We start from the raw sequence: 24,466 nt of genomic DNA, 5'->3' as shown, positions 1-24,466 counted from the left end.
ACTAAAGGTATATATTTACAGTTGTTGTTTTATTCTTTTTTTCTTGAAATATTCAGAAGATAAGTTATTTTGCCTTCTTAATATCTCAAGATTTTTGCAAAGATTATTGCTCATTTTCCAAAATATAGGCACATAACTTCTTAATGTGGAAGCACAGAAGTTCACTTGATCACCATCATGAGCTAAGAAAAGGAATGATGAAAATATTTTGTCTAACTTAACAAGCATTAAATCCTTAAAATTATAATTTCAAAAGTTTTACCAATTGCTAAGGCAAATGCAGTATTAGCATTTAATAATATCAGAGAAAACTCTGTGCCTAGAGGTTTTGGCAGCTGCAAAGAATCACTGCTTCTCAATAGAAGACTGCTACTTCAAAAATAATGGCACTTTGATAACTTCAAGAATATTTAAAGAAAAGTATTTTTCCCTTATTGTATTACAAATGTGTCTTATCTTTCATTTAATTGTACTCTCTTATTATTAGTATCTTTAGGTGATGTATATATAATTTTTAAAAATCAGCTTATAGAACTTTTTGTAAAAGAAGTTTGTATCAACAGCTGAAACTTTAATTTGAAGCCCAGATTTAACAGAATATATTTTTTTACTCCTTTTTTTGGTATGCTCACATCTGTTTACATGAAGAAAATATTATTATAAATCTCGTAGCCTCTTCTCATACGAGAGATACTCCGGTCTCTTAATTATCTTTGTGATCCTGAGCTGGACTTGCACCGTTAACTTTATGTACTGTACTGGAGAGCCCAGTACTTCAGATGTGGCCTCAACTATGCCAAGTATATAGGAAGGGTCGGTAGAGTATCAGTAAAGGATTTAATAAAAACCAAACACATTTCAAGGCCTATCTTTTTAACCAAAACTTCAGTAACTTTCTTAATAAAAAAGAAAAAGATCTGCTGTACAGTTGGCAGTATCCTATAGGGTATTTTTAATGAGCTGCATTGCTTATGCTATACTCTTCATAACAATATATTATTCTATCATATGTAATCTGTATAAATGGTTGCACCGTACTTAACGTTCCTCCTGTAGCAGCAGTGTGACATCAACACAATGCCTTTTTGTTGTATGTATTGTCTTAAAATAATTAAAAGTTCTGGTGTCAACCATTTTCATCATTCATCCAGCTTCCATTTCATGTCACACCTGACAGTTTCCCATGAGCATCTGAGAAACTTCTGCATAAATGACCATAAGCTTGGTTGCTGCTGTCATGCTGGTCCATGCAAAAAAATTCTCTGCTCGCTCTGGAGAGCATAAAGCCTTTGTATTTGAAGATACAAGGAAATGTTATGGTTGCTGTCACTGTCGTGGTCACTAAGGAAGTATGGATGTTATTTGACCAACTTGACAATACTTGAGCTAATACTTAGAATAAATGTGAATTGCTGTTACTCTCTTCTGTAAGCTTTGTGTATACAGAATGTGATTTTTTTAAGTTTACAGAGTAATGCTAGGTGTATTTTTTAGGCAGAATAGAGATACTCTGGAAATATATTTTAAACTGATTTTTTTTTACTATATATATTTTAATTGTATGCATTTCATTACAGTTGCCTAAAACTTGGAAAAGAATTTTAGATTTCTTTTACTTTAGTGTTAAACAAATGTAAGCTAGTGCTCCTTCTGATACAGATGACGGGATTTTATCTAAAACAAGCTTGTTTGGAAAATGAAATACCTTTTAGCACATACAGGTTAGATTTAGTCATCCTGGGAAAGTGGACACATTCAGTTTTTGTCATGTGTAGTCTTTTTAATTCCTCTTACAAAAAACCAGGCGTTTTCTGCAAGGTCTTTCATACATGAGAAAGTGTACATTCGGAAATCCCTTCTTTGAATAAAAGGTTGATAAACCTCAGTAGATAATTTCATGCGTGCCTTCAACTTTTACAGCCCTATTTTGCAATCAGTACTCAGTACAGCTTTGCTATTAAAAATGCTCTTTAAGTGTCAAGCATTTGCCTTTTTTTTAGTTACTAATGAGCTCTTTTATAGCTACAATTGAGCTCTCTCCAAAGTTTTTTCTCCATGTTCTCTCTAGTTTTCAAACAATAACCAGTACCCCCCCTAAACTTGAATAATGTCACATTTTAAATATGAAATTACATTCATTATTTTTATTTGGCATGTTTAACTCAGTGTTGTTTGAGAACAGACCACACATGCACTCAACATTATTGTCCCTGATGTTTGTTTCTGAGCTACATGCTATGTTCTTATTAGAAGTGTAATCATCTTTTTGTCAACATTGTCTCCTTCCTATCTGCCTTGCTATCATATCTCTAATGGTAAATATTTAAGACAAGAACTTATAGAAGCCTTTTTTTTTTTTTCTTTTCATTTACTGAAGTTGCTGGACAGCTGGTGTAAGGCTGAAAGCTACTGTAGGGTACTACAGCATCAAGGTACTCTTCCGTTACCTTTGGGTAACTTGGCTAGTTTGTTCAGTATAAAAGGTGGACGCAGTTCTGGAGGCTGTGATATTATAAACTGTATAATAAAGGAAAACAGTCTTAAATTCCTTTGATGATAAAATGCTTCATCTGGTAGATCCCTCTTCACATTGTTGCATTACTAAGATGAATCTGTTCTATCGTGGAAGATACTCTTATTTTAGGATTGCTTATCACTTTTCTAACGAAGTGTTTTTCTCCATGTTTGATAATGGCAATGCATTCAGATAAGTTACATGTCCATTAGAATACATTAGTAAACTGATGTATTATTTGGGAAAAAAAGCATGAATACTTCGTTGATGTTTGTGATCAGGGCTCAGGCATGCAGCTAAACAGGTTATTGTCATTGAATACATGACCAAGCCTAATATAGACTGTCTATTATGGGCCATATTTTGAAGAAGGCCATAACAATTTGGTAGAAGTTCAGATAAGACCTCCTTACAAGAATTATACAAAATATGAAAAATCCAAACTTGAAACTATAAGAAGATTATTTAAAAGTGCAATTTATTTACTTCATCCATATAACAACTGACTAAATCGTAGCCTTTTCCTGATGGAGAGAACATTTCTGATACAGGCTGGCGTTTTAGATGAACAAGTTAATGCATTGCAGGAATTTAATGTTAGACATATTCAGAGAAGCAGCAAAATTACTATTTTTGAATCTAAACAACAATTTTTGAAGTCATTAAGGGGTGATTTAAGGGATGACCATTTATGTCGTTAGGGGATTTTCTCTTAAGGGATTCTTGTAATCTAATTTGAATGTGCAGAAGTGAGCAACTCAGTCTGAGCAAATCTCCTTATGCTCTTTTGGAAAGACAGCGGGCACTTTTTGAAAGCTGTTCGTCTTACTGAGCTTAATTTGCTGCTTTAGGATGGGATTCAAAGTGTGTAACAGTGTGCTACATGGGAAAAGGCATGGTAACAGCAACACTTCAAAATGTACTAATATTCTGCTGATTTTTTATTTTAATCCTATGTAAAGATGAACTCTGAGAAATTTTGGAGCTCATTCATAGCATTTTGAAAAAAATATCTGTAGAGTGTGCAACACCCATTATTCTGTGCAATATACTCTAAATGCTCATAATTATTTTAAGTAGGTGGCTTTGGCCAGGTTCAGTAGGAGAATATCTTTGTTTTTAATTGAAAGAAGAGTCAGAAAGATGCTTTATATATGAGCAGTTGTGGATGAGTCTGTTATGTTGAACACAAGCATGCCTTCTCCATTTGTTAGATGAGGTAAACCTACATTGCTTGGATTCCTTTCAGTTTTTTTCTATGACAGTTTTGAAATACAAGTTGTTCAAAGTACTCTTCACCAAGTCAGAAAACTATTTCAGTCCTCTCCCTCACATCTTCCAGTACATAATAAAAATCATCTCAGTTTCTCTGTACATGTAGACATTTAAAGGTAATACTAGTAGCTTATTCTGGCTGCATGATACATCAGGGTGTAAAACAGCTAAATAACGACTTAAAAGATGTGTAAGCGTTTAGGTGTGCGTTTCTGGAAGGACTAACCATCTGACTTCTTTTCAAACCCAGACTTTTATTTTCTAATTTCCTGTTGTTGCCCTCTTACCAGTTGGTTATAGATCTAGTACTAGAGAAAGCAAATCTACAACACTAACTGTGCCAGAACAGCAAAGAACAACACATCATCGTTCACGATCTGTATCTCCTCACCGTGGTGACGATCAGGGCAGGACCCGTTCACGTTTACCAAATGTGCCATTACAGAGGTAGGCATCACAAGTTAATGAAATATTGGGTGGTTTCAAGTTTGTGTAATTTGTCTTTATTAACTTTTCTCTTGCTAGACAACCTATTAGTAGGAGGATCCTTTTTGAGCTTTTTGTTTGGATGCTTTTTGCTTTCTTTGAAAGTTTGTACAGGCTGTTTAAGCAGAAAACTTGACATAATTGATTTTGCTTTTTATTGTGCAGGGCAATAGGCTTCCCTTGCAATCTCTCATGGAACCCTAAAAATCAGTCAGTTTTTACCAGCTTCCCTTTCTCCAATTTCTAGGAAGCTTTGTTCTTGAATTACTCAAAAGCTTGAAGTGTTGCACTAGCAACATTACTGCCCACTAGCTGTGGTCATTTAAAAATAATTTGAAAATCTATCCTTCTAGTTGAATTTTGTATTCAAAATTCTGTGCTACAGTCCTGTGCTTATCCATCATTTCTGTGTCTGTGGGGTGTTTCTTGGAGTTCCATCACTGATCATTTTATACCAGACATCTGTGATGTTTCAAAATAATGGTGTAGTGTGGAAAACCGGCTTCTCTTCCCAGTTGAAAATCCTGATGATCTTGCTTTTTTTCTTTTCCATCCTCCGTACCATATATACTGCTCTTTTGAACTGAAATTTTGTGGGCTTCGTAAGTCCCTGAATGCATCCCCCTCTTCTACCTCAGTTTTTGTGGATAAAGCTATTTCACTACCCATCAAATCACTTGCTGTTGTATTTCTCAGAATGCATCCCTAAGAAATAGAAAAGTTTGGCTGTACATAAAACAGACTGTGGCACTGACTTTTTTTTTAATAGTGGAGAGAATGAGAGCTCCTCATTCTGCTTTTGCAAACAATTGTTTATATTCTTTTTGTATCTTTCTATCTACAAGCATGATGCACAAATGAAATGTTTTGTAGTCAATTCCACCCATCCTTTAATTTTATACTTTGAAAACTAATGCTTCTCATTCCAATGTCAGCTATCAAACCAAAGGAAGAATCTGCCCTTCAAGCAGTAGTTTCTTTTCTTGTTCTTTTCCATGTGAATAGACCTTTAAATTACTATTATGGAGGTCAGAGCGTACCTGCATTTATACAAACCCCTTTTGTATAACAGTTTGAAATTGATAAAATCTACTGCACGTTGCCATATCCTCTCCCAGAATTTCTTAAAGAATGCTTGGAGATACCCGCAAAAAGTTGTCAGCCCTTTCAAAATCTGTAAATTTCAAAATTTACAAATATGTAAAACTTAATTTCATGTGAAATATTATCCATTTGTTTGTTATTTCAGTTTTTCTTTAACTGCAGACTTTGAAAGTGCCATTACTTCATCTGTCAGTGTACACAGAAACAGGCACATACTTCTAAATATGGTATAAATGGCTGCTTTTCTATGCTTGGAGGTGGGTTTTTCTTAATTTTAGGGTGCAGTATTTTTTTAGAAGACATGTATTAACAATTTAATGATTAAAAACTTCCTTCAACCAACTTGTGCTATCATGCACTGAGCAGTGTTATTATGGAAAAAAAACAAAACAAAACCCAAGATTTTCATACATGTTTTTACCTTCCAGGAGTTTAGATGAAATTCATCAAATGAGAAGATCACGTTCTCCAACTAGACACCATGATGCCTCCAGAACTCCAGCTGATTACAGATCCAGAGACATGGATAGTCAGTATTTGTCTGATCAAGAAAGGTATATTGTCAGCCTGAACCTCGATAAAAGTTTAAAAGTGTGTTTGTTTGTTTTCCTAATTTTCAAGTGTTCAGTAGAAGCATGACTGATAGTAGTGGGGAAGGGAGATAACTCAAAATAACTGACACATCTAGTGTTTTTTTCTGGTTAAACTCTGCACTGCATTGACAGTAATAGCAGCTATCTAGACTAGCAGTTCTTGGGGTTTTGTCCTAGAGTATTCTGATGTTTGTTTCATGCATGAAGCACAGAGATCTTTACTAGAAAACTATAAATTTACATATATGCCCTACTATTTCTGTAACTCAGAATTTATCTATTTCAGTAGCCATTAAATTACTAGACATATGTTCCTACTGTTTGGGAGTTGCATATGCTATGATTTACATTCTTATGCTTATAGATTTTGGATATGTATATATGCAGTCTCAGGTCTTCTTACATAACATTCTGGTGAACTTGGTACAATATCCAAGTATAGCAAGGATAGTGAAAATCTCCAATCCTAGGTGCATGACACATGCACGTGTCTCCCTGAAATACATGCAGTGTCTACACTCTTCAGGGAACACTTGGTCTCTCCTAGTAGGCATTGTTTTCAGATATATAGGAATTTATTAAAAAAACATGGAAGAGAATGAGAATTTCTGTTTAGTTTATAGCTGAAAGAAGTTTGAAAAGGTATTTTAGTTCAGTGTTTGGGAAACATAATGATGACAGTCACATAGATTAACCATGTTTGCAGGGTGTTTGTTTACTTAAAAATGAACTTGCCTGTTTTGCTTTTTTTAATGTGATAACATACATGTAGAAACTAATGAGCCATTTGGAACATTTTTACATTCAACTTTATAGGCAAGAAGTATGTACAGAATTGTCTAAACTGTGTTGTTACACTGAATTTCCTCTCGGAGGCAAATTGAAATGCTTTTTAGATGTAGTAGTCAGTTTCATTGTCAGGCTAATTCAAGTAATTTCCACTTGTTGCAAATGTTTCATGTTATCTATTGTAAGTAGTGATATATTCAACAGATTCCTGTGAAGCCTCAAATCATGGGGTAAATCATTATATGTGCATGGATTATGCTTGGAGAGTGAGGCTTGCATTGAGGCTTTCTTGGAGATGAGCCTTCAGACCAGAGCCACAGCAGGAATGTGCTGCTGGGTTTGTTTAGAGGAATCAGACAGTCTTCAGTTCTTTTCAGCATTCAGAAAACGCTTTTTCACAAGTTTAAAGATCAGACATTATTTGCAGGGTTTATAGATGGGTCCATGTATTTACTTTTCTCGAGTAATAATCTTATCTGCAGTGGTCTCTTTTTCCCTGTTTTCCTTTTCACCTTTCCCCAGATTTCTTCATTTGTTTAACTCTCGCAGGCTTCACTGTCTTTCACTACATAAGTGCAGCAGCATGGGGAAGATCAAACCAGCTTTTGTTGAGGAAGATTATCACATCCAAAGATTAAAAAAAAAATTATTCAGTGTTATGTATTACTGTCAATAGAAGTACAAGTATTACATGTTGTTCATTTACTGAGCCCTTCATCTAAACAAATTCATGAATGTAGATACCTAACATAAACTTGGCTAGAAAGATAATTACCCAACAATTACGTGGCAAAAATTACAGTTACTCATTACTTTTGATCATTTGCTCAACGATCTGCTATTGGGCCCAAATTAATATTGGATATTCTGAATAGATCCTCATAAAAATAGTTATTATAGTCTCAAACTAAAGTATGTAGTATGATAAATTTCCAGTGAAACTAATTCATCCACCTTTTTCATGTGTATTTATATATGTATATATACGCATGTATGTATATATATAATTCTGTTATAAAAAGCTCTTTATTAGGAAATCTATCTAAGCAGTATACTTCACTCTGAATGTAGGATCATCATCCAATTTTCAAAGACATGGCCTTTTTCATTTTTTTAATTTTCTTTTATTCTGAAATAAAACCTGTTAATATGACTACTAAAACACTCACATTAGAAAACATTTGTTTTAGAATAATAGCTTTGGTATTAATGTCTCCAAACCAGACTTAAATTACCAGAAAATTGTGAATATCATCTTATATTGTTGTTTATCTACTGTGATGGATTATTTTGCTTTGGTTTTGCCTGTAAGATTTCATGGTGGATTTGCTATTTTATATCCATTTTCTGAATGAATTCTATATTACTTTTGCCATGGGCCAATTATAATAGATATACTTTGGCTTAGCAAAGGTAGAGTAAATATTAACAAAGTAGCCTATGATTTAGTGTGGAATTCTCATCTACTTCACAATTCTTAAGAAAATGGTAACTTTTTTTCCTAAAATGCATGTTTATTTGTAATTTGGAAACTTGAATATTAGTATAAATTCTGTCAGTCCTCTGAGCTTATGAATGGGAATTTTCTTAGGAAAACAAAAAAAAAGAAGAAAGTTCAACTTAATACATTTTGTTGCATCAAAATCAGGCTAGTGGCTCCAGATGCAAAGTTAAATCTCGCGTGGGACTCACAAGCCCAGTTTTGGCTGCCCAGTATTTCAAGCTGCCTAGTTTTGAATTTTAGAGAAATATTACTTATACTGCATCAATTAAATGGGTCATTTTACAATTACATGAAGCACAAAACACCTTGAACAACTGCTGCTTTATATATTTTGTAATCTTTTCTCTCTTTGTCACCATAGTACTTCATATGATTCCCTGCTTCTTTTAAAATAGCATGTTTCCATGAAGTTTAGCTTTGATTTCTTCTTTATGATTATTAGGAGGTTTGGAGCTTGGTCTTCCTGAATGTGTTAAAGTGTGTAAAACTAGAGGATTCATTCAAGGGATATTTCATATCATAGTCATATTTACCATAGGCATAAATACGTATTAATTTTGCCATCTTGCTGACAGTAGTATGTGTTGGTTACAGTAAATGAAAAATAGAATAGATGATTGATTTTCCCAGTTGGAAAAATAAGAAACAAAACCTGACAGCTGATAAGCTTTTTTTTTTTTGTCTCTTTAGGATTTCATTACAAAATACTGTCAAGAGCTATGAGTCAGAACTTATATTTGGCCAAATTTAATTTTTCTAATGAATGTATATTTTTGCTTTTCCCAAAAGGGTTACTGATTGTCTTCCCATAAACCAATCTTCAGTAAGTTCAGTAAGCCCTTCCTGCTTTTTCATGTGTGTTGTTGTGGCTGAGGAAGAAAAATAAGCACACACAAAAACCCAAACCGCCCAAAAACCAAAACCAAACAGCAGCCCAATTCTTTTTTAATAAAGTATTTCTTCATTAATTAGTTGATAATAAAGGAGGTTATTAGAGAAATGTAGTTGTTTTATGGACTACTCTTGTCACGAAGAGCTCTGAAAAGGTACTTCTGAATTTTAGAAGGAGAAATCCCACAAAATTAGGGGCCATGCTAAAAGGAATTTATGGAAAACGTAGTTATTACAGGCATTTTTCATTCATCCTCTTTGAGAAGTGCACCTGGGTTTGAACATTATCGGACTATCTATCTGGTTGGAAGCTTCTTGTTTCCTTTTTATGTTTTCATTTGCGCATCATTGGCATAACCCATGTCATCTAATGCTTCATAATTATATCTGTTTCACTCACCACCCATCCTGTCTGTGCAGTGAGCTTCTTATGCTGCCCAGAGCAAAACGAGGAAGAAGTGCAGAGTGCCTACATACCATCAGGTAAATACAGGAATTTGGTAATCATGAACACATCTGGTTAGTTGTCTGTGTGTGCCCAGCTTATTTTCTGTGGTGGTATTTAGTCTCAGTAAGAAAAGAACTTCTAGTACGTTGTGATTCCGGTGTCAGTTGTTCTTTTCTGTTTGTTTTAATTCAGATTGAGATGTGTATATATGTTTGTGAACTTCAGTAGAAAGGATTAAAGCAATTGAAGAAATTCTGATTTTGGAGTTGTATTTTGTGGTAGATTTTCTGTCTAGTCACAGAAGTCCTGATCTCCCTTTGCATGACAGCATTATAATTTCAAACACTTCTTTTTAGTTGTTTTTATGTTTTCTCTTATTTGCATTTTTATGTTTATATTATAGCCACGCACAAGCCAAAAATCTTTACTTGTTGCAACTAATCTCACGCTGATTTCCGTCACTTGTAGAGGAAAAAGCGCTAATTAATGAGGGTTTAATGGGAACTCCAGATTTGAGGCGTCTTGTATTACTTGGGTTTGCTTCTACAAATTGTGATATAAATTAGATCCAGCCATAAACTTTGTAGTTTGGACTCATGTACAGTCATCAGTAATCTCTTGGTGAAGAGTTTGGATCTCCCTGTCTCAACTCATGTGAAACTAAACAGGACTGAAATATCTTTATCTAACAAATCTGCCTCCACCCTCATCTCTTTTTTTTTTCCCATGTCTGTCAACCTTGTTAAAAATACATATCAGATTGTGTAGAAAATCTTCCATTTAGAATCAGTAAAAATGTAGGTTGTAGTTGAAGTAGTCAACCACTGAACTGCTTCAACCAAGTAGTTAACCATTTTTTTGTTCGGGACCTGGATGTTGCTAAGAGCTTTGTGTCAGTGCTGTGTGTTTAAAACTCAGACTTTTAAAACCATGTTGTCTAATGTACATACTCATTTATTTGGCACAGCATTTCCCCTGCAGAGGAGCTCTTTTAAATATGCCTTGGGTTGATTTAATTCTGTTAATTGCATTTGAAACAGCATCAAAGGCGGTGTGATAGAGTTCTGTTATAATGCACAGTAGTATAAAGGTAAAATAGTAATTACAAAAACTTCCCAAAAAATCTGTGCATCAGTGGAGCTGTTAAATTAAAATTTAAGTTTTTATTATCAGAAGAAAGGGTTTCATTCTCATACTTCAGGTAAAAAAGCTTTTCCCCCAATATTATAGGTTTTAAAAGTTAATAATTTCACACCCTGCTATTTTATGTCTGGTTATTGTCATAAAATAGCAATTTTTCCTGCCTCCTTCCTTTTCTTCTCCTGGCTTTTCCTGCTTCCTCCTGCCTTTTTCTTTCTGCTGCATCTTCTATAGCTTCACCCCCCTCCCTGGCTCCAGCTCTTTGCTTTTTTCTTTCCTCTTAAAGATTATGATTTTCATTAGAATTCTTCAATATACATTCTTAAATTCTCACTTTATTCACATAACACAGTAAATACTGTGTTATGAACTTTTGATGCACTTTGCCCAGCCACTAATAGATTTCCAGTAGTTTTAGAAGTCTTCTACCAGCCTGGCTAGTTAACCAGTTACCTTACTCTACTTATTGCTGTTATTTGTTTCTGATCAAGAACAGTAACAAATTAACCCCTTTAACAGAAATTATATACTATAAAAGAGCATGGTATCTTTAATAATGTACTGAAGGTGAATATAAGGGCAATAGTAGACAATGATTAGATATTTAAATTTAGCTCTCAGGCTTATGAACCCTGATACAAGTTTGAATAATACGCGAAAAATTGCCAGTGTCCATCCTTGACTGAATAGTCACATAAACCCTTTTAACAAAAAATTATGTGTGTATTGGTTGTCAGCTTTTTTTCCTTTCTCATTTGTAGAGGCTTAATTTTTTTCACATTAGAGACATAAGGCTTTATCCTTGTTTCTAGACAGATTACTAAATGACTAGATAACTATTGAGACAGCTTCAGTTGGGTTTCATGTTAAATGAAAGCCATATTAGTATGAGATTGTGCAAGTTACAAAGTTAAGGTACATGGTTAGTTTAATACAACAGTTTAGTATAGTATTAGTCCTAGCTGTCTATCCTGTCCATCTGTATGCAATTATTGACTAACAGTAGAAATGGTGGAAGGACGTGTACCTATGCCATAAACCACGGGTTGTAGCATTCCATGTCTTAGGCCAAACCCACTTTGATTGGTAATACCTGCTAGTATGCCATTCCTTTATTCCAACTTTGCAACATCACCGTGACCTCTTCTAGAGATGGCAGCAGTGATGACTGCTAAACCTGTACAAGAGTCAAAGCTCCTCTGTTAAATCTGTCAGGGGTTTTACAAGCAGCAGGGTTTCCAGACAAAGAGTTGTTTCATCTGTCTGTGACACATCGGGTTTGTACTGTGTATCTGTGATGCCTAGGTGCAAGCCTAACAGGAACTGGAATGTCGTATTAGGACAGCCTGTTCTCGAAGCTTTGAAATCCTCAAGGCTGCTGCCCCTTCTGCTAATAGCACCACAGCTAATAAAATAAGCTATTGCTTATTTTAACCTTTCAGTATTAAATGGCCATGATTCCCATTCAGCAGCCTCTGTCTGCCTTGAATTTCCCCCGTGTTCTTTGGGTAGAGCTCAATAAGGCAAACATTTCCTGTTCTAAAATCTCATGTAGTGTAAGTGGTAATGCTAGACAGTTGTCATGTAACATCTCAGAGTGCTGCTGTGCTGGCTCATGTAGTAGATCTCCTATGATTCTTAATTAGCTTATTATTAATAGCATTTAATTACTGCTAGATTTTGGAGCTTATATACCATTTCCAAAATATTTCCACATTCAAAAATGCCAGATATTAATACAACTACAATTAAGTTTGTGATACTATATATATCACCCTTTTAGCAAGATTTTAATGCTTAGCTACTGAAGAGGTTAAAATCTCTTAAGGTCTTAGTAAGAAAAATAAAGAGTAAGTTGATTATCAACCTAGTCCTTTACAACAGCTTGTATATTTTAATTAAAAATCTCTAGAAATGGAATTTAGGTTACTTTCATTACAAGGAAGACATCTGAGTTGTGCTAGTATTGTCATGACTTCACCGGCTATATTAACAAAAGAGTAAATACAAAAATTTGTTCCCTGGATAGCTGTCACAATAGTGAAGAAAAACATATGTTTGAAATCTACTCATACATTAAACATAGTAGGACATTATGCATTTATTTTATGTTCTGGTCAGTCTTGGATTACCATCACCTGTCTTTTTATTTCTGGCATGTTTTTATGTTGTTCTGTTTCCTTTTCTTTTCTACCGCACTCATGAAGTTATGCTAGGCACTATAAAACATTGCCACCCAAGATGCCTTTACTAGAAAATGGTTCTCATTGGAACCTATACAGGTAAGAAGTGTTTAGAGTCCCCTTTCAGGGGTTAGTCCCTTAAAAAGAAAAATTAAAAAGAAAAATGTTTTCCCTTCTTAAATAGAAAAATAGAAATATTTCATACATCTCTATAGCTGGGTAAGGGATATAATTCTAATAACTTCATATAACTGTTTAAATTAACCTCTACATTATAAATAAAACCCAATCCAAACCACTTTGTATTAGGTAGAGTTGTCTTCACTGTTAAAATTATATGTTGCATGTTTTTGTTACATTATTTTGTTTATGTATAAGATTTTATTTACATGTCAAATTTGTTTTCATTTTGTTCAAATAACTTTAATTTACAAAGCTCAACTCTTCCTGCATGTGCTAAGACCAAATCCGTGATTAGACAGGATATTTCACTCCTTCGTGATTGCCTTAATTCACGAATACTGAAATTTGGAGATGATCTGCTGGTTAGGTAAGAAACTGAGGATTGATGCCCCTTCCTGTTTGGTATCTAATATAAATTTGCAGAATAAATGAGCTTCACTGAAAAGCAATTTCACATAATATATAGTGTATCACATCCTTTTGTGTTGGCTTAATGTTTACTGCTGTTAATAAGGATTTATATTTATTGTTTGATAATTCTCATTCCGCTTTCTTACAAGTGGATGTTGTTCTGTCTCATTCAGTTTTAAACATTTCAACATTCTTGACAAAAGATTTCTAGCAGTCTTTTGTTTGCTTTTATTTTCTAAACAAAACTTTGCACCGTCATCCAGTCAGCTCTTTTATGTTTTCCTTAATTAAATCATTATGATTCTACATTTTCTGTAAAGGTAGCATTATTTTATGAGTTAATATCTAACATTGTATTCCTTTCTTTGTTTTCTTTTTCTTTCTCTTCTACCATTGGATGCAATGCACTGGCACTAGTGAACTACAGCCCTCCCTTGACAGGGCTAGGAGTGCTAGTACCAACTGCTTGAGACCAGATACTAGTTTGCATTCACCAGAACGAGAAAGGTATAAAATAAAAACTTATGAATTTATTGTCATCTGTGCTGGTGATTTTTATCAGTTTTGTTTTCCTTCATATAAGTACTCCACGTTCTTGTACATTCATGTCTGTTTTGGTATTTGTGGGCATTTTTTCTCCTGTATTCATGTATGTCATGTAAGCTGTGTGTTGGAGTTTATAAATGCTTCTGGCTTCTTTCCTTGTTTTAGTTCAAGCTGATGTCACTGTTTACAAAAGTCCTCAGTATGCTGATAATAGCATTGCAGTGTTAAGTATTTTGCCAAACTACTACTTGGCTGTTGATCATCATCATTTGCTAAAAAGTATTGTTTGTTTCTTGCCTGTTCCATGGAATGCTAATAAGGCAGTGACATAATTCATAAATTATGACAAAATTCTCATCTTTCAAACCAGAACCGTAGTTTGCATAGTCATGTAATGTCTACAAAACAGCCAAACTTCATTGTGTTCTCAATCTAATCTGCTGCATCTGCTTTTGCAGTTACAAGGCATTTCACTGCATTAAGCTTTTTCACTCTGTGACATTATGTTAAGGCTCACCTAAGTCGTAAGAAGATAGGTTTCCAATTTGAATGAAGTGTTGTGTTACATACATCATGCAGGCATTTTATGTTTGCTCTCTGAATTTTTAATATCACAATATGTTGGTTCAAATACACCAAATACTACTGGTGTATTTGGTGTATTTGGATTGTTCCACAACAGAATTTTTCATTACCATCTGATGAGTTTTTGGCTTAGAACTACACTATTTTAGAGTGCAATTTTTAGCTTCACTAAAGGCAATTATAGGCTTCCATTGAGTGGGAATATGGTGGAATTACAATATCATCTATGAAATGCATATTTAACTACAACAGCAAAGTTGTTTTTTCAGTCAACCCAGTCTTAAAACAATTGCGTCATTTTCATTATGGGAGGACCAATGAAGAAAGGCAATCAGACCATACTTTACCCTTTGAGATGAGGTTTTTTCTAAGATTCTTTTGAAATTTCCCTTTTTCCCTTTCCCTCCCCCCCATTTCCCACTGATCCTTGATTGGAACTTTACTTTGCTCAAATTGTGTCCTTGTTGCAGAGGAGTGACTAGTGTTCTGCTAAGAGATCTCAGATGGATCCATGCTTTTAAAAACTGAGTGAAGATAACACAGATAATATATATATAAAAAAAAGGGTATGATAGAAATAAGGCCACAATAAAATACATGATATCGTTCTAGAGTAGAAAGTAAAAAGAAAGATGAAAGTAGCATCGTATTAATTATAGAATCACAGAATCGTAGAACAGTTTGGTTTGAAAGGCACCTTAAATATCATCCAGTTCCAACCCCCCAGCCACAGGCAGGTATACCTTCCACTAGATTATGTTGCTCCAAGCCCTGTGCCACCTGAACTTGACCACTTCCAGGGATGTGGCATAATAACTAAGTGTACAGATATATACAGCTGTGTTCATCGATAAGCAGCTATCTAATTTAATAATGTAGGGGCATGAACAGTATGTTTTGTACTTTTACTTCAAGATGCAACCCATCAAATTGAGTGTTCAATGAAGCAGTACCGGCAATTGTAAAAAATCTAGTTAAAATATGATACACAAAACCACACCTGTCACTGGTGTTATCTAGTTCTATTATGTCTTTACAAATCATGTACAGCAACCTCTGTCCAATAAATACTACACAGAATCTGCAGCATTTTTCATGAGCTCCTCGTAAAGAAAATGTTTAGTCTGTGTATATGGCCTCTGCGGCTACTAAAGGTGGTTTTGCCAGTAGTCTGTGGGCTTGATCCATAAAAATTGTCCATCACTATGAAACTTTGACTTCTTTGCTTTTTGAACTCCTAAATAGGTGCTTTTCTCTTGGGATCCTTCATGGGGGTGCAGAAAAGCTCTTTGGGAGAAATTAATATTCAAGTTCTCCATGATGGTTTTGTTGACAGCAGTAAGATCTGTGGGGTTCTGACAGAGAATTTAGGGCATACATACCTCTTTTATTTCTGGTATAGATTTTGTTTTTCCAATACAGCCCAATTTTTGAAGGAAGATGTTATATGTAATGTATAAAACCCAGTAAGTTAATATTTTTTTTTTTCGGAGAAGCTAATTTTAGAAGATTTAATTCTCTGCTGTTGAGCATATCTGCTTACACTTTAACATGAGGTTAGTGGTGAGTTGCTTGTATTGATAGAGGAATCATAGTTTGAAGAATGAAGAATTAAGTTAAAGGTATGTAGAAAGCACTTTGCTTCTGTGCTGGACAACATGAGAAGAGGGGACTTAAAATGCAGTAAGACAGGTTCATCTTAAATGGTAGGAAAGTTTTTTTTGAAAGCAAGTATAATGGAACACTGTAATATAAAATACAAAAAAGGTTGTCTTGACTACACTACTTGGAAGTATAAAGATATTAAGCAAACATCCATCAGATGTAGAGTTGGTCCTGCTTATAGCAGAAAAACATGGTATGGTTTCTCAGCCATGGAAAATTATTTCTACTTATTCCCCCCGATGTTTTGTATCAGAGAGTGTGAATTAGATTGTATTTGAGATCAAAAGTTAAAATGGTCTACTTGAGGTTTTTTGTTTGTTTGTTTGTTTTTTAACAAAATAGTATGGCTGTGTGTAACTGATGGACAGTAGAGCCGTATTTCTCTGTGTCAGTGATTTGTTGGAAATGGTTTCAATCCTTAAACTCTATACAACATCATGTCATGTCATTTAAAATGGTCATAGTAGTTACTGGTTTTTAAGATGCTGCTTTGACAGTAAAAGTCACGTTGGCCCATATATACCAGCAAAAAAATGACTTTCAGTGGTATACATGAATGTGGTATACAAGTCTTGTTAGTTGCACTAAAACAAATATGAAACAATAATAACAAAAAAGACATTCCTTTTCTTCTGCTATAAGCTTCATCATTTGAGCAAGAAAAGTTCCATATAACTTGACTGGCAAACTGACCTTGCCCTGGCACAGGCCTTCTAAAGATTTTTTTGGTAAATGGAATAGTTTGGTACAGAACTTAATCCTTCATATATTTCTCTATGGCACAGTATACACTAGGATACTCAGAAACATCCAGCCCCTACTAATACGTCTGTACATTTGCCCCTTGCCTGCCTCATCCTCCCGACACCCATTTATTCCAAACTGTTGTTTTCAAAATGTTTGTGGCATTGAAGGTCCTTTGGTGATCTGCAAGGCGTATGTTAGCTTATAACATAGTCATAAATGTCCTCTAATGCCATTGAAAATGTTTTTGCAGCTACTACTTCCTTTTGTATTATTTTATTTTTAGTTGTCCTTTTCACTCTGTTGGCTTTTTTTTCCCCCTTGTAATTTGGGTTCCATTTCTTTAAGAGAGAAATTGGTTTGCAATACCCAGCCTTCAGTCAGGAAAGCAAGAAGGCATGAGATTCAAGTGCAATATCTGAACTGATTCAGCAGTAGTTTCTCAGCATAACAGCATCTTCCCCAGACTGATTTAAGATTGCAACCAGTGGTAGTTACTTAATAATATATTATGTGGCTTTTATCTTCCTTCTAAGTTTATGTTCCAAACAATTATTGTGTGTATTATAAGTTAACACAAGAGCAGTTGTATAGGTTGGTACTGCTTGTATACTTTGGTCCTGAGAGGTTGGTTAATAGAGATCTGAGCAAATCCTACAGCCTAGGGGTTAGTACATGTACAACCGGGTCAGCATATCTGACATATACAGCCCTGCGGCTGTGTTTGGTTTGCGGTGCTTCACTGCACTAGGCAGCAAAACATTTTGAAGATCTTCAGGATGATCGCTATCAGCTGGTCATTACCACCTAAACAAGGTACAAAGATGAACAGTTATCTGCTACTTACTCATAAATAGATAACAGAGAAGTTGGAGCAGTCACTTGGTCCAGTTAAGACCTATCCTGATTTCAGGTTGATTTTCCTAAGCTTTTTTAGTAAGTCTGAAGTACTAGGTTTTTCTATTGTATGCCATTAACAGTTGTGTTGAATATCACTTTTTACATTTAAAATAATGTACAGTATAAAATAACTGTTTGTATTAGTATGCAATGTGTTTCCAGTTCTTTCAACCAAGGAATAGGTTATTCCATGTTTGTCTGCGTTGTACTATGGCTCATGGTCATTCAGCATTCAATGGAAGAGAGCATGTTCTTGAAGTTCATACTGCATGACCTACTTAATTCTGTCAAATGATGTTCAATATTTGTAGGGGATATCAGCATATTAAGGGCTTTGACTGAGTGCATTGATGCATTAACATTTTCTTTATCTCTTGCTTTGGAGAGAAAAAAAACCAAAACTACTAACTTATTTGCTCTTGGAACTTTTGAAAGATCTGCCTTACTGCTCAAGTGGTGCTAACCTTGAAACCTTTGTTATTTGCATGTTCCATAAATCAAACCCTTTTCCTCATTACATGGACTGGAAGAATGCCTCAGAAAGTGAAATACTGGATAGTCATGCAAAGTTTATGTAAACATTTTGCTATTCGTAAATTAATCAGGATATATTGATTTTTTAAGTTGTTGTACGTATACTTGTACTATTACAACTACAAAACACCCCAACAAAATAGGCAACACTATAGGTATAGCATATATCATTCTAAATTAAATGAGCTTTTTCAATAAAAAGAAATCATGTAAGACACCAATTTTCATTCACAGTTAGGTCCTTTTTGTTCAATTTAATTATAGTAATCTGCTGACATGTACTGCAGTGATACAGAGAAATGAACAGAAGAGGAAGCTCATTACATACACTTTCAATATATACTTTTAAACTGAAAAAAATAAATTACCTTAGTACTTCTCCACAAATGCGTGTAGTCTGGTTGTAGCTGATTAGTTTACCTGTACTCTCATTGCATTCCAGAAAAGAGTCACTTTGTGCCTCAGAATTTTTCTCATAGTTCATGGACCTACATTTTTACTGAGAATGCATTTTTCAGTGCAGAGGGCTAGGAGACACAGGCTTAATAAAATACCAGCCAGTACCTGAGAGAGAATGACTAGCATATGGTCTTTGAGAAGCTTTTCTGGTTTGGAATTACAGTTTTCTGTTTGAATGACAGGCTTTTACATATTCTAGCATTTGAGAACATTTGAAAACTTAATGGCACACTCTATAAAAGGTTTTTATCAGTCTAAATTCTGCACCTTTGGGCATTCATTCTCTGTTTCAGTTGTAATGTTTCTGCAGTAAGCAGCCATAAGAATCCCCCATACTTGGGGATTAGAAAACTGCTAGGAAAAAAATAATTAAATAACACACTTTCATTACTTTTTGGGGTTTTTTTCCAGTCCCAAATCTCATTTATTTAATTTTATCACAAACTAAATATCCTATTTTTTTCCTGTTTTATTGAACGGGCAAACAGGGGTAGATGGTCCCCCTCCCTAGAGAGGAGACGACCTACTAGTCCCAGGATTCATATCCAGCATGCATCTCCGGAGGATGACAGGTACCAGTCAACTCCTCCCAGTTGAAAAATGATTTACTGCATCTTGCACTCGCAGAAGAGTATACTGAAATTTGAAAGTATGCATATAAGTAGAGAGAGACTTGCAAGCTCCAGAAGCCCAAAATAAAACAGCAGCTTAGATATCATCTCTGCGTTCTGTTAAACTGTTATAAAGCACCTGGGAATTACTGTCTTTCCAAGTTTTCTGTTTGCCTCAATGGTCACAAGCCATGAAATAAGGTGTCTAATACAAGAGAACATCATCCGTGTTAATGTTCTTTAGTCTGCTTCTGTAAATGTTGGTGGTGGTCTCACTGTGGTGCTTTATAATACGTTCAATATTTGTTGTAGAGCCTATTCTTGTCTAGGTGTTTAATTTGATTTTTATTGGTTTATTTTCCTTTTTTTAATAAACTGTTCCTATGGGTGAAAACACCCACAAACTGTTATGTTGGAAATCTTGGTAACACTTGCTAGTTAATGTATATAAAAATTGGCACTGTTTGTAAATTCTGTCCAAATCAGGATGGTCTCCATGGGGAAGGTTTTTCTAACAAGGTAGGTTAAAAATATCAGGACTTCAAATCAGTTTTCAGGCTGAATACCATCAGAGATTATTAGAAGGACCTTTGTTTTTTTCTTGTCATGAAGATTCTACTCAAATCAGTTTTAGTATTTCATTGCTTTGGCAATAGTAATTTTTAGGGTTGTTTTTTTGTTGTTGTTTTGTTGTTTTTTGTTTGTTTGTTTTTGTTTTCCAGGTAGATCCATGTTTTTTTCTTAAACAGACATTATAATTTCTATTGAAATGCAATTCAAAATTTTCCCTTCAAATTCTTTGTGTTACAGTAAATGATACAGATGGCTCATGTAAATAATCCATACATGTGTAAACTCTTAGGAAGTTGCACTTAAAACTGCAAAGATGGATAAAACACAGTCACTATAGCATTAGTGCTTACCTTCTACTAATGTCTATCCACAGTACTTATATTTGTAATATACTGTAATATACTGTAATTTGTCTTGTTTTTATTATATTTGTATTTATATTTGCTTGATATATTCCGCTAATGCAATGTGGGAAGCGTGCAGTTGTGTTTTAGATAGCATTTCTTATTTTTATCTGAGTAAGACAGCATTATAAATTATAAAATTTAATTTGTGAATCATTATTTCAGTATTGTCACCACTTACAGATCTTGCATATCTGGAAATTTTGCCAGCACATCCCTTTCGTGGGACAGCTAGTAACAGTTTAAAAATGTATTTTGTGTCTTTTAAGAATTTTTAAGTAATTTCACTTCCCAGTTTTTTATGTTGATAGACTAACTTCAGTGACTTCAGTGAATCAGACTTGATGAAATCTTGTCATTGCAGTGATTAGAATGAAATCATAATCGTATCATATATCAGTGAAATAAGATGTTCATCTAAACACTGCCACTCAATGCAGAATTGTAAGCTTTTTAATGGCACCTGAAGTTTTGCGGAGAAAGACTGAAATTTTCTAAAACCTGTTAGCAAATGTATTGCAGTAAAGAGTCTGTAAGATATAGAAACTATTATGGGAAAGATACTGAGTTAGAGAAAAAGAAGCCTAATTTTCTTAGTGAAATCAGTGTCTTCTTGTGCTTGAAGGTCTTGCAGGTAATTTGGTCACCAAACCCCAGTGATGCAGTCAGTGATGAATCTAGAATGATTTTAGGCTAACTTCAATCCCGATTATGGGTTGCAGCCTTCTAGTTCCAGGAAATTTCTCCCAGATTAAGAGAAGTTTGAAGGATGCTGGGCTTTTTACATTGTATGTCCAATACATTACAGAGTAATAGCCCACCTTGTCTGTAGAGGGAATCAAAGGTGCTTTACCTTTGTTTTCTACTCTTTGGCTTTCATTCTGATTATTTCCTATAGCTTTGGCAGTTGGCTAACACCACTCAGTTCTACAATTTACAATTTTTTTATGATATGCTTGAATCAATTTGACAACTGATGCAATAGGTGTTGGAATGGGTGCCTGACGGATCAGCATTGGTAACTAACTACTGCTATCACTGCTTTTAAATAGTATATTCACAGATAAATTGACTTTGACATATGCCATCTTACTCTTCATATGAGTATATTCCAGATTTATCTTACAAATTGGCCCAAATTGGATACAGGGTGCAATCACAAAAATCTGTTTCCAAATACATTTCTTAAGTATATGACATGCACTTTTTTTTTTAATCTTGATCATTTAAATTCAGGTTTTGCAACATTGCATGTGTTTATAATAAGTAATAAACATAAATTTTAGTATAGGTCTTGGCAAGCTGCTTGTTGTTCTGGAATCTGTACATTTGCCATATCAGAAAATTGACTCCTTGATGTACCTTGAGAAGATGAAGACATGGAATATATATTATTTCAGTGTTAAGAATTAACAAGTATTTTGTTATTGTCATGGATTTCTTTCTTTAAGACATTTTAAAAATTAGGTTTTTATTTGAATTTTATAGCTTAATTGTTGGGAGGTTGGTTGGTTGGTTTGTTTTCTATATCAAAAATTAGAATTTTGCTCTCTCCAAAGCAAAAGACCTTATGGTAATGGGAAAGCTGTGAAATTGTGAATTATAAATGATAAAAACAAGGAGAATGAAAATTGAGCATTTAATGGTAGGTGGAAATTTTACTTAGACTGTTCTTTTGGAGAAGTTTGCATTCAATTTCAGCATATAACCAAGACTAGATGGAGTAAGCCTTTGAAAAAAAATATTCTCATATAGTTTCAGTTAGTGGAAGTGGCCTTTGGCTATTCTTTGCATGCATCTGTAAGGATGCTTGTCCAAGACTCATCTTGAAGCCAGCTGTAGAACAAACACCCTTCTGGTATGTTCATGAAGAGAACTCAAGATTTGCACTGCACTGCCAGCATCAGACTGATTTGGCCTGGATGATGCTTTCCCATCTTTCCAGCAACACTCTGTGACTTGATCAGGAAGGCAGTTTTGCAAAACAAGGATTGAAGTTCTAGGAATCAGTGTGAGGAGCTACTAAACCTTCAGGGTAGTTGTGACCTCCAGCTCACATACCATGTAGATCTAGCCTTTCTGAAATCTTCAGGAAAACTTAGGAAGTATCAAACATTATATTCCTGATGGCTTTAAGGCTACATAAATGAACAAACCTACTGCGAAACACCAAGCTGAGTCAGTTATTCTGATTTGCTTTTGAATATTTCATAATGATTAGTGGTGTAGACCAGCTGGCAATAGAATATGATGTCTTCATCAAAATGTATGAAATTACGAAATTGTATTTTCAGGAGAATTTCACAAAATAGTGACAAAATATGCATTTTTCAGATTCCCAAGGGAAGATGTTCTGTATAGGTTTATATATTAATCTGATTAATAATATTCTAGATTAATTCTCTGGAAGGATAACAGCAACTATTAAGCCACGGTGCTGCCATTCAGCATGTAGAGTATAAAGATTTTCTAAAACATTGTTGTGGCTTTCATTCTTTATTTTATTGCATCTTAGATCGTTGATATTATGTCTAAAAAATTTAACATTTTATTGAAGTATATGGATTAATTCAGCGGAAGGGGAAATGACAAATATAGCCTTTCTCAGCAGATAGTGCTTTAATGCTTTTGGTTTATATATTTGACTGCATGTCTCCATCTTCACTGCATGTGACCATCTCTCTGTTTCTGCTCATTCTATCCAAATTCACATCCATGTTTCCAAATTTTGTGAAGAACAAGGACGTTGGAGTCTTTCATTCCAAAACAGGACAGTGTAGACCACCTAAGTGCTAAACCTGGAGCAGCACAGAGGTATCCTTATTTACTCAAATCATAGTTTCAAGTAAATGAGGTATTGGTTATAGTATATTCTTCATATGCTCTGCATAATACTTTCCCACATTTATTTTTTTTTCTCTTTTTATGTATAAGTACGTATACGCATGTATTGTTCATAGGTAATATTTAATCCCCTACAAAGTACATTTAAGAGATAAATTTGAGTATGACATGAGTGTTCTAATCCCTAGTGCACTCTTCATACATCATACATTGTATAGGGGCATGAAAAGATGCCTACCTGTAAATATGTACATGCCAATGCCCACTGTGTGCTCAAGCTAAGCTAGGACTGTGAGTGCTTTAGCAGCCTGTTGAGCTATACTGAATTGTGTACAGCCTCCTCTCAGGAAGAGGAAGGAAATAGAAAGGAAATTGTGATTATAAGCATGTTTCTAATGTGTGCTGCTCACAAGGACAGCACAGAGAGCAGAGAAGTAAGTATATTCTCACTAGTGCTTTGTCACTTTTCATAGGAAAGCATTTCCTACTGTCACCTTTTCCATCCTACACAGAATCATAAAATGGTTTGGGTTGGAAGGAACCTTAAAGATCATTTAGTTCCAACCTCCTGCCATGGGGACTTGCTACTTGACCAGAGTGCTCAAAGCTCCATCCAACCTGGCCTTAGGTGACTACTAAAAAGCGTAGCCACTATGTGATCTTTTCCTCCATTGCACATACCATAGTCTAAGCAAGTGACATAAGGAGTAAGGTGAAAGTAAGCCCTATAACCGACCAAACAGAAAATTAAGAGGGTGCTGCATTCAGGGGATCTAACCATAACTTTAAATACTTTGCCAATCTTAGGTTTTGAGTAAAGCTGCAGCATTTGTTATGTGTTTCCCTGTGGAAAAAGAAAAAAATTTAAAAATGATGAGCATCTACAAAAAAATTAGTTTGGGGACAAAGAGGATTTTATTTTTAATCTGAGATAACTTTTTTTTGGGGGGGGGGGGGGGGAGTAAGAAAAATAAATTATTTTAAAACCCAGAAAGCATCAGGTGATGACCTCTGCTCATGGAAAAGCATTTTGTATTTTGCTGCAGTATTATCTTGTTGTGGAGCATACTGCATCACAA

General features: G+C 34.6%; 1 protein-coding gene across 26 annotated transcripts in view; it reads left to right on the top strand.

Moving 5' to 3' along the window:
* The window catches only part of RIMS1 (regulating synaptic membrane exocytosis 1), a 302,937-nt gene that overhangs the window by 195,113 nt on the left and 83,358 nt on the right, over window positions 1-24,466 (top strand). For 7 of the 26 annotated variants that reach the window (XM_057418891.1, XM_057418890.1, XM_057418863.1 and 4 more), the window contains 6 exons: window positions 4,081-4,237; window positions 5,809-5,934; window positions 9,578-9,640; window positions 13,365-13,478; window positions 13,940-14,029; window positions 19,444-19,527. In XM_057418891.1, the coding sequence (XP_057274874.1) occupies window positions 4,081-4,237; window positions 5,809-5,934; window positions 9,578-9,640; window positions 13,365-13,478; window positions 13,940-14,029; window positions 19,444-19,527 (634 nt within the window). Of the gene's footprint in view, window positions 1-4,080; window positions 4,238-5,808; window positions 5,935-9,577; window positions 9,641-13,364; window positions 13,479-13,939; window positions 14,030-19,443; window positions 19,528-23,279; window positions 23,358-24,466 lie in introns of all 26 variants that reach the window. The other 19 variants (XM_057418872.1, XM_057418884.1, XM_057418878.1 and 16 more) reach the window with 5 other exon arrangements.

Source organism: Pezoporus wallicus, unplaced genomic scaffold (assembly GCF_028554395.1).
Source record: "Pezoporus wallicus isolate ANWC-B61680 ecotype Strahan unplaced genomic scaffold, APGP_CSIRO_Pwel_v1 contig_4901, whole genome shotgun sequence".
NCBI classification, from domain to species: domain Eukaryota; kingdom Metazoa; phylum Chordata; class Aves; order Psittaciformes; family Psittacidae; genus Pezoporus; species Pezoporus wallicus.
Note: the sequence above shows the minus strand (reverse complement) of the source record. Positions and strands in the feature narration are given on the sequence as shown.